We start from the raw sequence: 14,565 nt of genomic DNA, 5'->3' as shown, positions 1-14,565 counted from the left end.
GGCCCCAGGGAAGGCACCTCCTGGCTCCAGTCACCTTGCTGCTGACTTTGGGCAGGTGTGTACCCAGCTGGGCATGTGATCCAGGTGTGGGGGGAGGGATTGGAGCTGGAGTCTAGCCTGGCACAGCAGCCAGGCCAGGGTGGAGTGGTGGTGGTGGGGTCATCAGTGCTAAGTACTCCCCCCCCAGCTGTTTACACAGGATTAGAGGACACTCAAGGACTCGGCTAATTCAGATCAGGCTCAAAGGCTTTGCACAACCCCTCTCGGCTGCCTGGCAGGGACCGGATCCAGCTGCTGAGCCGAAGGAGGGAGGGGGGACGGGCAGGGCCTGGCACAGTCACTGGCACAGCCCCAGGGTTTGGGATCTGCACGGTCGCCTCTCATTTTGTGGGTGTCGAAATCGCCAGGGCCGGAGCAAACAGGATCGGCACGCAGGGCCTTGGGGGGCATGGGACATGCTAGCCTGCCCATGCCAGCCACGAGAGATCGCAATCACCGCGGGGAAGGGGAGCAACAACAGGATGGGGAGGCAGCCCAAGGTCAGCTGGAGCACGGGAGAGTCAAAGCGGGGAATAGAACCCAGGTATCCTGGCTCCTAGGCCTCCCCCTGTCTCTAACAAACAGCCCCCAGCCCCCTCCCGGAGCTGGGACCAGAACCCAGGCACTGCAGGGCTGAAGGTGAAAGCATCCAGGCGGGTTTTAGGGGTCTCTGAGCTTTCAGCTCTGAGTGGCTCAGTCTCCGGGCACACGGGAATGCCCACACACAGAGCCAAGCTTAGCATCCTCCCCGGCTTAGTCAAAGCCAGGTTCTTCAGGGATAGGTGTGTGTCCCCCGGAAGCAGGCAGGCATGGGATAATCTGCCCCCATCAAGGTCTCCTCCTCACACCCCTGCCTTAAACCCCCGAAGCACATGGTATTTTTAACTCTTTCAAATCTCTTTGTTAGCACAAACTGCTCTACTTCTGGGCCTTCTCCTTAGCAGTGTAAACTTCCAACCCCTGTTGGATTCTCCAGCCCCACACCGTCCCGTGGGAGGGAGTTCCACAGGCTCCTTGCAGAGGGCATGAAGGAGCATTTCCTTTGAGCCGCTTTGCATTTGCTCCCTGCCCTGCCAAGGAAAGAGGCGCGAGGGAGTGGCATTGTCACAAGCGTCGGGGAAGTGGGCTCCGGGGCTGATCCTGGGCCTGGCCTTGTCTTAGAGGGAAGCTGAGTCCGGTGCCCGGTTCATTAGGACCATGGCCCCTGTGCGCTCGGGCCCCACCACTTCCCAGTGCAGATGGGCAGAAAAGGACCCAGGCGTCCAGCGTCCGCCTGGCTGAATGAAAACACACTGGAGGTTTTTCTGAAGGCGGGGAGCAAAAGTCTAATTGGGCACCACCTAGTGGCAGCAGGGCGAAAGTGTGCGTAGGTGGGGAGTAGTTGGTTCCAGGCTATTAGACACACAAGGTGGGTGAGATAAATACCTTCGGGGAGGGACACAAGCCGTCACCGAGCTCTTCTCCAGCTCAGAGCATGGCAGCTCAGAGAAAGTGGAACAGCTTGTTTAGCAGAAGTGGGTCCCACACATTCCAAGAAAGAACAGGAGGACTTGAGGCACCTTAGAGACTAACCAATGTATTTGAGCAGAAGCTTTCGGGAGCTACAGCTCACTTCATCGGATGCATCGGATGCTGTAGCTCACGAAAGCTTCTGCTCAAATAAACTGGTTAGTTTCTAAGGTGCCACAAGTCCTCCTGTTCTTTCTGCGGATACAGACTCCTCTGGAACAACACATTCCAAGGGATCATTCAAGGTGATTGGCCATTAACAGCTCTCTAGTCCTAGGGGGGAAAGGGAGCGGGGTGGGGGGGAGTTTTGTGAAGATAAGAAGGGCCAAACTGGGCCAGAGCAACAGTCCGTCGAGCCCAGTGCCCTGTCTTCAGACAGTGGCCAATGCCAGGTGCCCCAGAGGGAATGAACAGAACAGGGCAATTAGTGAGTGATCCATCCCCTGTCGTCCAGGCCCAGCTTATGGGGTTTAGTGCAGCGGTTCTCAACCAGGGGATCCCACGGGCCTGCCAGGGGTCCATCAGCTGATCTAGAGATTTGCCTCGTTTTACAGCAGGTGACATAACAAGCACTAGCCCAGTCAGTACACACTAAAATCCCCGACAATGACTTGTTTCTACCGCTCTATAGACCATACGCAGAAATGTAAATGCAATATTTCCATTCCGATCGATTTGTTTTATAATGATACGGTAAGAATGAGGAAGTCAGCATTTGTTCAGTAATCGTGGGCTGCGACACTCTGGTATTTTTATGTCCGATTGTATGAGCAAGTAGTTTTTGAGTGAGGTGAAACCTGGGGTACGTGAGACCAATCCGACTCCTGCAAGGGGCACAGGCCTCTGGGAAGGTTGAGAGCCGCTGGTTTAGTGGGTTGCAGATTGTTGCACTAAGCCGTAAATCCAGGGTCTCTGCTCAGTCCCTGATTTTTAGCGTCTAGCAAAGTTCTGAATTTAAGCTCCCGGGCGTGTCTTTTGCTGGGGTGGGGCAGGTTTCGTGGCAGGATGAGGACTGAGAGGGGAGCAATGGAGTGATCGCGCTGTGGGACGTGTCCGCCCACGGGTGATAGGGTGTTGTTTTTCCGTGCGAGTTCGTTCAGCGATCGTCCCGTCTCCCCCCCAGCCACCCCAAGAGTTGCTAGCAGGGCAGTTAGTGCCCTGGATGAGGACCGGCACACGTTGGGAGAGACGTGTGTGTGTGTGTGTGTGTATACAGGTGTCACGGAGTCCCTGGGCGATGCTCTGGAACTGCTCCCCATGAAGCCAGGCAGGACTCTGGGGCAGTTGCCTTTCTGTGAGCAGCCTGTCTCCAGGACACACAGCTCACCCGGCTTCCACCTTCCTGGGTCTGACCTCGGAGCATTCAGCATCCTCTGCCCCTCCGTGCGCTTCCCACAGCGAGTCCACTCAGGCGGAGTCCTGGGGAAGCCAGAGGGTCCTGCCCCCCAACTCCGCAGTCAGACGTGACTCTCAGCCAGCCAGTAAAACAGAAGGTTTATTAGACGACAGGAACATGGTCTAACACAGAGCTTGTAGGTGCAGGGAACAGGACCCCTCAGCTGGGTCCATTCTGGGGGGCAGTGAGCTGGACAACCACGTCTGCACTTCACTCCATGTCCCAGCTAGCCCCAGACTGAAACTCCCTCCAGCCCCTCCTCCTCTCGGCTTTGTCCCTTTCCCGGGCCAGGAGGTCACCTGATCCCTTTGTTCTCCAACCCTTTAGCTCTCACCTTGCAGGGGGGAAGGGCCCAGGCCATCAGTTGCCAGGAAACAGGGTGTTGGCCATTCTCTGTGTCCAGACTCCTGGACATACCTGCCCTCTATGGGCTCTGCAATGATCATACACCCTTATCCCACCACCCAGACACTCAAGAACTGTATAGGGGAAACTGAGGCGCCCCCACACTATTCAGAGGAAACATTAAGAACAGTCCCACTTCGTCACATCTCTCCCCACTTTGAGATCGAACTGAGTGGGGTCACTTTAGCCAGTGACCTGGGGAAGTTCGAAGCCACCAGTGTTCCCATGGATGCCCCAGCATCTCTCCCATTCCTTGGTAGGAGTTACACCAGGTCCTTCCAGTTTCACGCCCTCCCTTAGGTCGGGGGTGGTCGATAGCACTCGCAGGCCGCATGTGGGAAGGTTTATGCGGCCCGTGCCCTTTGGCCACCCCCAAAACCCCAGGGGGTCAAACTGGGATTGGGTCTTCTCCCCAACAAGCTGGCCAAACACAGCCACTTGGTTATCGACTGTTTAACTTTCTTAACAGCTTTCACTTCATCTGAGACCTTCTCAAAGCTATCCACGCTGGATCTTTCAACAGGGAAGTCAGTGGATCCATTCACAACAGAAAATTTCTGGCTGTTAGGAACTGAAACTTTCTTGATTAAATCACTTTCACACCCTTCAGTTGCAGTAAACTGCTTGCAAAGACTCCAGGAGGATTCCTTTCCCTAGGGTTTTTCTATGCAACAATTCACCCCTCACAGAAATTCTGCTCTTACCCTCTTTAACGAGGGCTTGCTCGAGAGGAACACTTTCCTGAGCAACAACAGACTCTTTCTGGGTCTCCCTTACATCCAGAATTACCTCTGGCCCATCCAGCGGATTCCTACACAATCCCCTTTCAGGCAAACTGACAGACTTCCTAGATAAAAGGTCAGAAGCATTCTCCTTCCCTTTGCCACACACAAGTTCAGGAATCTTTTCCTTCTTGCTACAGGTTTCCACACCCTCAGTAGATAACACAATCACATCACCTTCATGCTCTCCTTGTGCCCTGGCTAGGATCTCACCCTGATTAGTCAGAGTTGCTACAGCCTTTCCCAACAACACACTAGCAACAGGCAAAATACAAGCACCAGAATTGTCTGGTCTCGCGGATTTTACATAGACACAACTGGATGTGACCTAGTTACAGGGCCATTCTCCCGAGCAGACACAAACTTAGGACCCTTCCCTTCCTGAGCATTAGCTGAATCCAGAACCAACTCTGAGACAACTGCACGACCCTCAACCGTCACAGGCTGAAAGGCCCCTTCTGTCTGCTCCACAGACAAAGAAGAGCCTGACACACTTTCTCCTTTCCCAGACACACAGCTTGGGATCTCATTCCCCTTGTCCCAGCACACAAGGCTGGTCACAGACAACTGCTTGGAGATCAGGGTAGCTCCCTCCATAGGCAAGTCAATACCCCTGACAGACACAGGCACGTTTCCTTCACTGTCCCACTTCTCCACCCAGCTAACAGGCAAGGTCCAGGGACACTCATCTTCCACTCTCCTCGCCTTCCCACCCTGCTGACTAGACACAGCCATCAGCTCACAAGGCTGCCTAGGCTCATCCAGACTTTCCTTACCCAGCACCTTGCCACTCCCAACAGCTCCCCTGCCCTGCCTGTGTCTCCCTGCACTCAGCTGGGGTCTCAGCTCCCACTGTGCTCAGCGCTGCCCTTGCTGTCCCAGGCAGCGAGCTCGCTGCTTTCCTCACTGCATCAGAGCCAGAGTGAGCCCCCTATCCAGTGTGCAGGGGGGCGGGGAGCCCCAGGGGTCTGGTTACAGGCAGGCAGGTAGCCTGGCCCTAGCAGCTCCTCCCTGCTGCCAGCCAGGTCATCTGCATTTTCACTGACCATTTCCCTGTCTGCCGATTGGTTCCCTGGATTCAAATTCAAACCCTTGGGAGTTACAGGAGCAGGGCCTGGATCCTGTCCCAAAGAGACACAGTCACCCCACAACAGGGTCTCGCAGCTGGTGTCCTGGAGAACCCCAACAACCAGCCCGCCTGACCCCTCCTGGGTCTGAACAGGGATCTGGGCCATAGGGAGGGCGAGGGGCTTCATCCCTGGGACCCTCACACAGCCCCTCAGCATCTAAGGCTGCACCACCCGGGGCCTGGCAACAGTTCTCCCTGTCCCAGGATCTCGCCACCCCAGGAATGTCTCCCCATTGACCATCACCTTCCGCTCCCCCTGGGGGTCCGAGGGGCCTGGCCCCAGGAAACTCCACACAGACATATAGGTTGGGACCAGGAGTGGGAGCCCATCCACCTCCCCACCCATCTGGCTGATGGAGTCTACGGCCTTGGGACCCAGCAAGGGAGCTAGACACCGGGGCTTTTCCGCAGGGTCCCCCTGGTTCAAATCTCCAGCCTGCTTAAAGGCAGTGAGGTGGGCATCCACATCCCCCCGCTCCTTAACCAGGGGCAGCAATTTACTCTCGAGGTTCCCTGCGGAACTGGCCCCCCGGGGTCTATCCCCACTCACCCCGGGGAGGTCCCCTATGCCTCTCCGCTCCCCCACCGCCAGTTCATGCTGCTGCTTCTGCAGCTCTTTCTCGGGCTCTCGCTGTCTCTCACAGTCCTCTTGCTCTCTCAGACTGAGCTCCAATCCCGTCCGTCTCCGATCCGATCGTGAAGACCCTCGTCTGGTCGGGGACAGGAGTCTTGGCGATGCCTGGCTCCCACTCCAGCTGCTCCCAGATCCTGCTATCGCCCCATTTGGGGTCAGGAATCTGTTCCTTAGAGCGGTCATCCTCCTCCAGCTGCACGATTAACTGTGCTTTGATGAACTTTCCAATGCTCAACCCTCTCTTTCTGCACAGGGTTACAATGTCCTTCTTAAGGAGACGGTGACAGGCCGTCACTCCACTCTTCCCAAGTTGTTGTGGACTCACAGGCCCGTGTGCTCTCAGCTCCCCACGGTCTCCAGGGAGAACCCCTAGTGTGCCAGCCCTTCTCGAGGTCACCACCTCTTTGCCAGGGTCAAGCTGCAGACTCCTCTGCCCCTGGGACCACTCGCTGCAATCTCCCAGGGGACCCTGTTACTGCAAAAGTCCTTCTCTCTGGTCACACACTCCTAGGGGTTAACCGCCCCCTGAAACCGTCTCTCTCTGAATCTTCAGCACGCCTGGTCCCCGTCAATCCCCCTTCGTTTTACTGCTCCCCAGTCACTTACTGCAGGAAGCGCCGTCCACGGGGTGCAGTAGATCCCACCGCTACCACCAGTTGTCACGGAGGCCCCGGGTGATGCTCTGGAACTGCTCCCCATGAAGCCAGTCAGGACTCTGGGGCAGTCGCCTTCCTATGAGCAGCCTGTCTTCAGGACACACAGCTCACACAACTTCCACCTTCCTGGGTCTGACCTCGGAGCATTCAGCATCCCCCGCCCCTCCATGCGCTTCCCACAGCGAGTCCACCCAGGCGGGGCTCCTGGGGAAGCCAGAGGGTCCTGCACCCCAACTTCGCAGTCAGACTTGACTCTCAGCCAGCCAGTAAAACAGAAGGTTTATTAGACGACAGGAACATGGTCTAACACAGAGCTTGTAGGTGCAGAGAACAGGACCTCTCAGACGGGTCCATTTTGGGGGGCAGTGAGCTGGACAACCACGTCTGCACTTCACTCCATGTCCCAGCCAGCCCCAAACTGAAACTCCCTCCAGCCCCCCCTCCTCTGGGCTTTGACCCTTTCCCGGGCCAGGAGGTCATTGGATTCCTTTGTTCTCCAACCCTTTAGCTCTCACCTTGCAGGGGGGAAGGGCCAGGCCATCAGTTGCCAGGAAACAGGGTGTCGGCCATTCTCTGTGTCCAGACCCCTGCACACACGTGCCCTCTAGGGCTCTGCAATGATCATACACCCTTACCCCACCACCCAGACACTCAAGGACTGCCTAGGGGAAACTGAGGCACCCCCACACTATTCAGAGGAAACATTAAGAACAGTCCCACTTCGTCACAACAGGTACATGGGTGTCTCTCTGTACCTCTAAGCATTGCTCTGAGAGACCCATCCAGAGCCCCCTGACATTGGCTGGCTGGCGGCTAGGACGCAGTGTGTGGCAAGGGGCCCTGAAGCCAGATGGGTCCCGCTCCCCAAGCCCCATGTTTGGGAGAGGAGCTGTGATGCTTAGGGGGTGGGAGGGGGCAGCTGTGATGCTACAGCGTTCCCTCCACCCCCTCCTAGCCCGACATGGCAGCCGACCTGCAAGACGGTTCCTAGTTCAGTGTTCTGGACACAGTGTCGTGAGCAGCTCAGCCTTCCTGGGCAGCAGACAACTGTATTTCCTGCCCCTGTATTCTCCAGTGGGGTGACCTGAGGGGTTGGGGGGTGGGGGGGTCCCAGCCTAGATGGGCCCTGTAGCAGAGTCACTACCCTCTCATAGCCAGGGGAGGCGCCACAGCAGCTCCAGCCTCAGCTTCCCTGGGAGACTCCCAGAACTAGCCCACCAGGGCTTTCTCCCGCGGCTAGCACTCCAGCACGGGGAGGGGTTCGAAACCACCCTCCTCCCATAGGCGCCAACTTTTGCCAGCGCCGGTGCGTGCTCAACCCCCCCACCCCACCCCCGGCCCTGCCCCCTTTCCACCCCTGCCCCGCCCCCTCCCACCCCCATTCCAACCCTTTCCCCAAAGTCCCCACCCCAACTCTACCCCCTCTCTGCCTCTATTGGACCCCTTCCCCAGATCCCCGCCCCAGTCCCGCCTCTTCCCGGAGAGCGCCACGTTCCCCCCTCCCTCCCAGCGCTTGCCGCCGCAAAACAGCTGTTTCGCAGCGGCAAGGGCTGGGAGATAGAGGGAGAAGCTGGGAAGGTGCGCTCCGGGGAGGAGGCGGAGGTGAGCTGGGGCGGGGAGACGCCGGTGGGTGCAGAGTTGGTGCCTATGCCTCCTCCCCCACCCCACAAACCGCATCTTCTGCCCGGGCCTGGAGCCCTTTGTCCAGCCGTCGCTCCTTCCCCGCCCCTGGTTTGTCTCCTCTCTGCCTCAGACAGCTCAGCAGGAAACCCCCCTCTGCAGCCTCCGCTGCCCCCTTGAACCCCACAGTCTGCCACAAGGGCCTTGGGGGTCTCAGCACTTTCCCCTCCCAGCCCTTTGCTGAGGTTCCTTTTCCCCAGGCTTCTCCCCTGCTGACCCCAGTGGCCTGGCTTAATCCCACGTTCCCTTTCCAGTCGACGAGCCCCATTTCCCATTACAGGGCCAGGCCGCCCTGTGACAGGCCCATTGGTCTGACCCAGCCCAGACGTTCCTCCGTTCAATGGAAAATCACCTGACGCAAACTCGGGGAAATGTCCCTTCTGCCACACGGACCCCACGATGCTGGGGGCCAGAGCTGCGGCCGGGGGACGCCTTCCACACTGTCCAGCAGAGGCAGGCAGCCAGGCATCAAGGCGTTCACAAAGCCACTGGCACCATGCACCCCAAAGGTGCGGGACACGGGGGGAGGCTGGCCTAGCTGGGCAATGCGATGGAGTCTGGGGGGTTAGCCCAAATTTGGGGGGGCTGCACTGGGGTGCATGCGGCAGGATCTCTGAGCTATGGTGCATGCAGGACCCCCGCCTGCTGGGGCTGGAGAAAGCTGCACAACCCCCACGCCCGCCAGGGGCGTTCTCCACTGGCTGCCGACGCCCCGCCACAGAGCAGCTGCGGAAACCATGGCCTGCCGCGGTGCGACGGCCAGGCCCAGCTGGCCTCCCTTTGCCGACCATTGAAAGCCCCCAGTGTTTACTTGTTACAGCTTTACGGACCCGCCCCGCCCAAGCCCCATTCAAGAGACCGTGTCTCCGCACACGCACTGCGCCCGCCACCTCGCTGCCTGGCTTAGCACCGCCGGGGACCAGCATGTGTCTTTGTGTAGCTTGCTTCGTTGCCCCCTGTGCTTCACCCGCTCCGGGCTCCTTTCCCATCATCCCGCGCCAGGTGCTGTCTGTTGGGCCCGGGTACAGAGGGTGGAATGCCCTCCGATGCAGTGGTGCCTAGCTATGGCGCCTGCCGCAGGGCCCTCGAGGGACAGGGATGCCAAGCCGGCCCCTTGTGCCAGCTGTTCCTGGCTGCTGGGGGTGATAGCAGGGTCCCCCAGCAGGTTGGCTGGAGGGTCCTACTCAGAGGGAGATGGAGAGCCCAGTGCCTCCTTCCAGCCGGGCCTGGGATCTGCACTCCCACCGGACACGCACGTGTGTGAGAGCAGACAGGTGGCTGAACAAGGCAGCCCAGGAATGCTGGTAAATAATTCAGCCAGACAGCTGATAGCGTCTCCAGATCATACCCAGGAACGCGGGCAGGGGCCGGGATGGGGGGAGCGGCAGAGCTCTCTCAAGGGCGTCCAGACCCGGAACCGCTCCAGTACCTCTGGGAAATCCACCTCCCTTGCCCAGCGCTCCCTGGCTGCACCTTTCGCCTGAGCCCAAACCGGCCTAACCAGCTCTCCCGAGCCACCCCCCAAAGCCGCGCCGGGGAAGGCAGCTCGCAGGCAGGGAGCTCAGTGCCAGCGTGAGGCGGAGGGAGAGATTTGATGATGTCCTGCCGTTGACTTGGCGAGCCGGACGGCGGAGTGGCGGCAGTCCTGCCGAGCAGTGCCCCCCAGCTGGAGGGGGGAGGGGACGCCACCAGGGGTCTGCAAGCCTCACCCAGCCCCCGCCCCACCGTCCGTCCCCCCCCTCCGGTAGAGTCAGCAGCAACGGTAGCAGCGGTAAGTGGAGGATGGGAGGGACCGACTATCGCGGGCGCCTGTGAGCTGGGGACTAGGGGACAAGGGAGCCGCAGAGGGAGAGAGAAGGGTGCGTGGCCTCGGGGGATAGGGACCGATCCCTCCCCAGGCTCCCTCCTGGGCTTTGACCTCAAGGCCGCCAGTTCAAATGCAGCCCAGGGCCAGACCGAAGCGCCCGGCCCCTCGTTGGGGGAAATTGGCTGGTCGGGTCTCAGGCCAGGTCCCCGTGTTGACAGAACAACGAGTAGGAGTTAACCAGGCAGAGAGGCCAAAGTGCCAAGCGGGCCATGGAACCTGAGCGCGTGCCTGGGGGGCAGCCGTGTGCACCTCAAAGACAAGGTGCACAGGGCTGAGCTGCCCATCGAGGGGGTCCGGCTGGCAAACTCCTTCTCCTCTCTCCGCTCAGCCCTGCTTTGCTGCAGGCACCGCTCCCTCGCTCGGCGCCCCCCGGGGAGGTTGCCGGGCGGCGCAGGGGAAGGATGCTGTGCTCAGAGAGGGACGCAGACGATCTCGAAACCTGGGCAATTCCAGACCCTGCCTCAGCGGAGCCCTTTATGACACTGCGCCTGGGGCCCCTGAGGAGGGCATTGCAGGTCCTGGGCCGGGTCCCCGGCTGCTGGACCCCCAGCTAAGGAGTAGCGCATGCTCCTGGCGCTGGCGATCTCTGGTTCAATCCCCTGCCCAGGGCTCCTACAACGCACACTCATTAGAAGTTACAGCCACTCCAGGATCTTCCCTCTTCAGCTGCTGTCCCTAGGAAGGAGCAAATCAGAAGTAATTAGTCTGAAGGCCTTGGAGCCCTGGCTAAGTGCCCTGCGGGGGAGCGTCTGGGAGGAGTGGTTGACTGCCAGAGCATCATACCAGGCTGTTGAGTGGAACAGGTTTCGGGGGACGCTCCCTCCTTGATGTCTGGGGTGCCCGGGAGCCCTGCCAGGGCTGGGGATGGCTAATGACACCCTGCTAGTCAGGGCTAGCCCTTGGGTTGGGCTCTTTGCTGACAGCTGGCCGGGGTAAAGTGCCGTCGGCCCTTAGGGCTCTGCAAATAACCACAAAGATTCCGCTCTCACTTGTTAAGCCTGTGGTGTGGAAAGGATTGGGATCCCCATTTATCTGACTGGGGAACTGAGGCACAGAAAGGCCAAGGGGCTTGCCTAGCATCACCGTTAGTGAGCTGGGAATAGAACCCAGGAGTCCTGGCTCCCAGGTCTTTGCTCAGGGCTCCAGGCTGGGCGGCCTCCCGGCACCTTTTGTACCTTTAATTCCAAAGGGGACGGGTGCCAGGCAGTGCCATGTGGAGCTGTTTGGACAGAGGGTTCCCACTGATGTCCCTGGGGAGGGAGCCCACCTGGGCTCTCCGCTGCACTCACTGGCGGTCACCTGGACGATGGAATTGGGTGGCCCTGCCTGTAGTGAGTTTGACAGGTCTCAGTCCAGTTCAGCAAATGGGCCTCGGAGCCCAGACTGCCCTCAGCCCCAAGAGAAAGTCCCTCCAGGGGTGGGACGTAGCAGCTGTGTAACAGCACACAGCAACCCCACGCAGGCATGGCTCACCCAGCACCAACATGCAGCTACCTCTGGGGTGGGACGTGGCAGCTGTGTAACAGTGCAGAGCATTGGCAGAGGGGGACAGTGAGTAGAAACAGAAGGAGATTTGCCTCTTCTGATGCTGCTGACCGAGCAGAGAATTCACTTAGGATAGGAACAAGGACAGGAGCCAGGGTAGCCTGTTGGCTGGAGTGTGGGGGCCTCTGGCTCGCTGCCTCTGTGGCTAGGTCTATTTGCTTGAATACACAGGGACTTCACTCCCTCTGGCCCTTCCCTTGCTCCCACCTCAGCCCTGGCAGCCGGTCTGTGGCTGGGGGCTGTCAGTAAAGCAAATGGGTTTGAATTCGATTAGCAGCTGTGGAGAGGACTAAAATAAAACGGCAGGATGAAGGAGAAACAGAGGGAGCCAGAAAGAAAAAGACAAGGAGAGGGAAGGATAAACCAGGGCCCGGATCTTAAATGTCTCTGTGGATTCTCATCTTGAAGAATCTCTCTATATAGATACAGATTGCTTTGTGCAACAGTGCAATGCAGCCACTTCTGGGGTGCGGCATGCCAGCTGTAAAACGGTACTCAGGAATTTTGTACAGGGATCACTCACCCAGCACTGAAATGCAGCTGCTTCTGGGGTGGGACCCGGCAGCTACATAAAAGCACACAGCAATGCCACACAGGGCTGGCTCACCCAGCACTGTCATGCAGCCACCTCTGGGGAGCCTGTATGTAGAAATGGACCCTGTATGCATTGGAGTGTGTATGCATGGGGGGAACGTAGCGTGCGTGGGGGAAGAGATGAGTTAGGTGGAAGGAGGGATATGGCCCCATTCCACTCCCTTTCTCCCTGCTGTATGCCGACCCCGTGCCTGCCTCCTGGGACGTGTCCACAGCCCCCTCCCGCCCTGGGCCCCCTCCAGCCCAGCTCCCTGGCATCCGCTTTCCCTGATCCTGCAGTTTGCCAGCGTCCATTATTAACCTGGCTGCTGATTGGCGTGGGAGGGCGGGGGCTGGACAAGATGGCCTCAGGTAACCTCAGGGGCAAAGGGACTCAGCTTTGATCGGATACTGTCCCCCCCCCCGCCCCTTCCCTATGACCATTTCCCCACACCTCTCCCTGCCAATGCCTGCCCTGAGCCATCCTTCTGTGGGGGTGGAGGGAGGGGGCGAGGTTACACCAGTATCAAAGTCCTGCCAGGCTAGCTTATTTCCCTCAGGGAACTGGTGTAATCTACCAGCTCTTTTGCTGATAGAAGCTGCCGTAACCCACCCCAGAGGCAGCCGTATTTCGGTGCTGGGGGAGCGATCCCTGCACCGTGTGGCTGTGCTTTGGAATACAGCCGTTCTACCTTCCCTGGGGGAGTTTGCCCGTAGGGCTGCTCTGGTCTAGCTCTGCTGGCAAACCCTTTCTAGTGTAGACAGGGGTTCCTAGAGTGGCGCTCAGCCAGCATCTGGGCCCCTGTGTGTGTGGGGGTCCCAGTGTGTCTACGTGTCTCTCGCAGTGCGTGTGTGTCTCTCAGGCTGTGGGTATGTCTACGCTGCACCATGAACCCGAGTTCCGACTCAGGTTTGAGCCCAATCCCTCTTCCGTCCACACTCAAATCAGTCTGACTTGGGTCAGGAACCCCTCGGGACTTGGGCCCGTGGCCCCTGCCAGGAGGGTGAGACTCGGGGCAGAGCCCTGTCACTGTGCAGTGCGGATGCAGGTCGAACCGCAGACCTGAGCCGGAAGGTCGGCGGAGCACAGTGTGGACCCGTTAGCGAGGCCGTGAGACCCGGGTCTGGCAAGTGTAATTCTGCAGCGTGGCCGGACGCCCAGGCACGGGCACGGAGCCAGCGAGTGCCCCAGCGCGGATCCCGCTGTCCGCTGGGTCTCAGCGTCTGTCTGTCTGTATCCCGGTGCGGCTGCGTCTCAGCGAGTGTTGGGGGGGACGCCCGGAGGAGCTGGCGGCTCCACTCCCTTCCCCTCCCAGGCCCTACCGGCCTCACACTGTCAGCCCTTCGCACCGTGTTTGTTTGCGTGTCTATCACCCCCCGCAGCCCCAGGCGCCTGGGCCGGGTGGTGGGGAGGTGACCCCCCCCCAGGTGACTCGGCCCCCAGAGAGGAGCAAAAAGGGGGCCCAGTCTATTGCTGAACGTGCTAGGACCTGAAGGGGACCCCCCCACCAGGGGAGCTCTGGCCCAGCTTCAGTAACCAGAGCCCCTGTTGCCAAACCCTGTTCCTCCAAACCTCCCAGGGCAGGGGGGCAGGACGGGGTCCCCACTCCATCCCCTCCCAAGCCCCTGCCTCCTGCACAGAGATGGGGGGAGGTTTGGGCAGCTCCAGAGCCGATGCCCGTAGCTGATGTGCCCCCTCCCCTGCTCGGCCCCTGCTCTCTGTGCCCCCACACCACAGGGCAAGCTGCATGGGGCAAGGCCCCTCTGCCACACCCTCTTCCAAACCTGGCCCCTCCCCAGAGCAGAGATCCCCCCCACCCCTCCCCATACACACACCAGCCCCTTCCCTGGAATTTTTGCCCAGCAGGGTACCAAGACCAGGATCCTGCCAGCATCCCAAATGCCTGGGGTCCATCTGCCCCTGGCGATGTCCCCTCCAGCCCCTCCCAGTGCCCCCCATATGAGCCAGATGCCGGCTCCGCTCTGCCAGCACTGGTACTCCCCTGGGCTCCTCTGCACGGCACAGGGGCCATGGGGGCCTCTGGGGCAGGGGCAGAGGAAGTGCCTGGGTGCGGCATGGCAGGCTGGCTGCAGTGCCCCCTGCTGGGAGAGGCCAGGACCGAAGTAGCCAGGAGCTCGCCCCTCCCCCCCCAAAGCCAGCACCTCCTGCTGGGAAAGCCCGGGACTGGGATTGCAAACCTAGTAACTTGGGTTGCGCTGGGGGGAAAAAGTGCCAGCTGATTTTCAAAACAGGTGTGAAGCCTTGTGGGGGTGCAGAGGGGAGTGGAGCTCCCCCCCTGCCCGCAAATGTGGCGTGGTCCCAGCTCTTGCTCTCTGGCAGGGGAACCTG

The 14,565-nt window shown here is 59.7% G+C and overlaps 1 protein-coding gene across 4 annotated transcripts in view; it reads left to right on the top strand.

Annotated features, from left to right (window-relative positions):
• The first annotated feature begins 430 nt into the window (after positions 1-430).
• The window catches only part of PALM3 (paralemmin 3), a 28,472-nt gene continuing 14,337 nt past the window's right edge, over positions 431-14,565 (top strand). Inside the window, exon 1 of one of the 4 annotated variants that reach the window (XM_043532790.1) lies at positions 431-583. In XM_043532790.1, coding sequence (XP_043388725.1) covers positions 456-583 — 128 coding nt within the window. In that variant the 5' untranslated portion in view covers positions 431-455. Of the gene's footprint in view, positions 584-9,605; positions 10,002-14,565 lie in introns of those variants that run through there. The other 3 variants (XM_043532789.1, XM_043532788.1, XM_037887983.2) reach the window with 3 other exon arrangements.

This window comes from Chelonia mydas, chromosome 20 (genome assembly GCF_015237465.2).
Source record: "Chelonia mydas isolate rCheMyd1 chromosome 20, rCheMyd1.pri.v2, whole genome shotgun sequence".
Taxonomy (NCBI): domain Eukaryota; kingdom Metazoa; phylum Chordata; order Testudines; family Cheloniidae; genus Chelonia; species Chelonia mydas.
The sequence above is the reverse complement of the archived record's forward strand: the minus strand, read 5'-3'. Positions and strand labels throughout refer to the sequence as shown.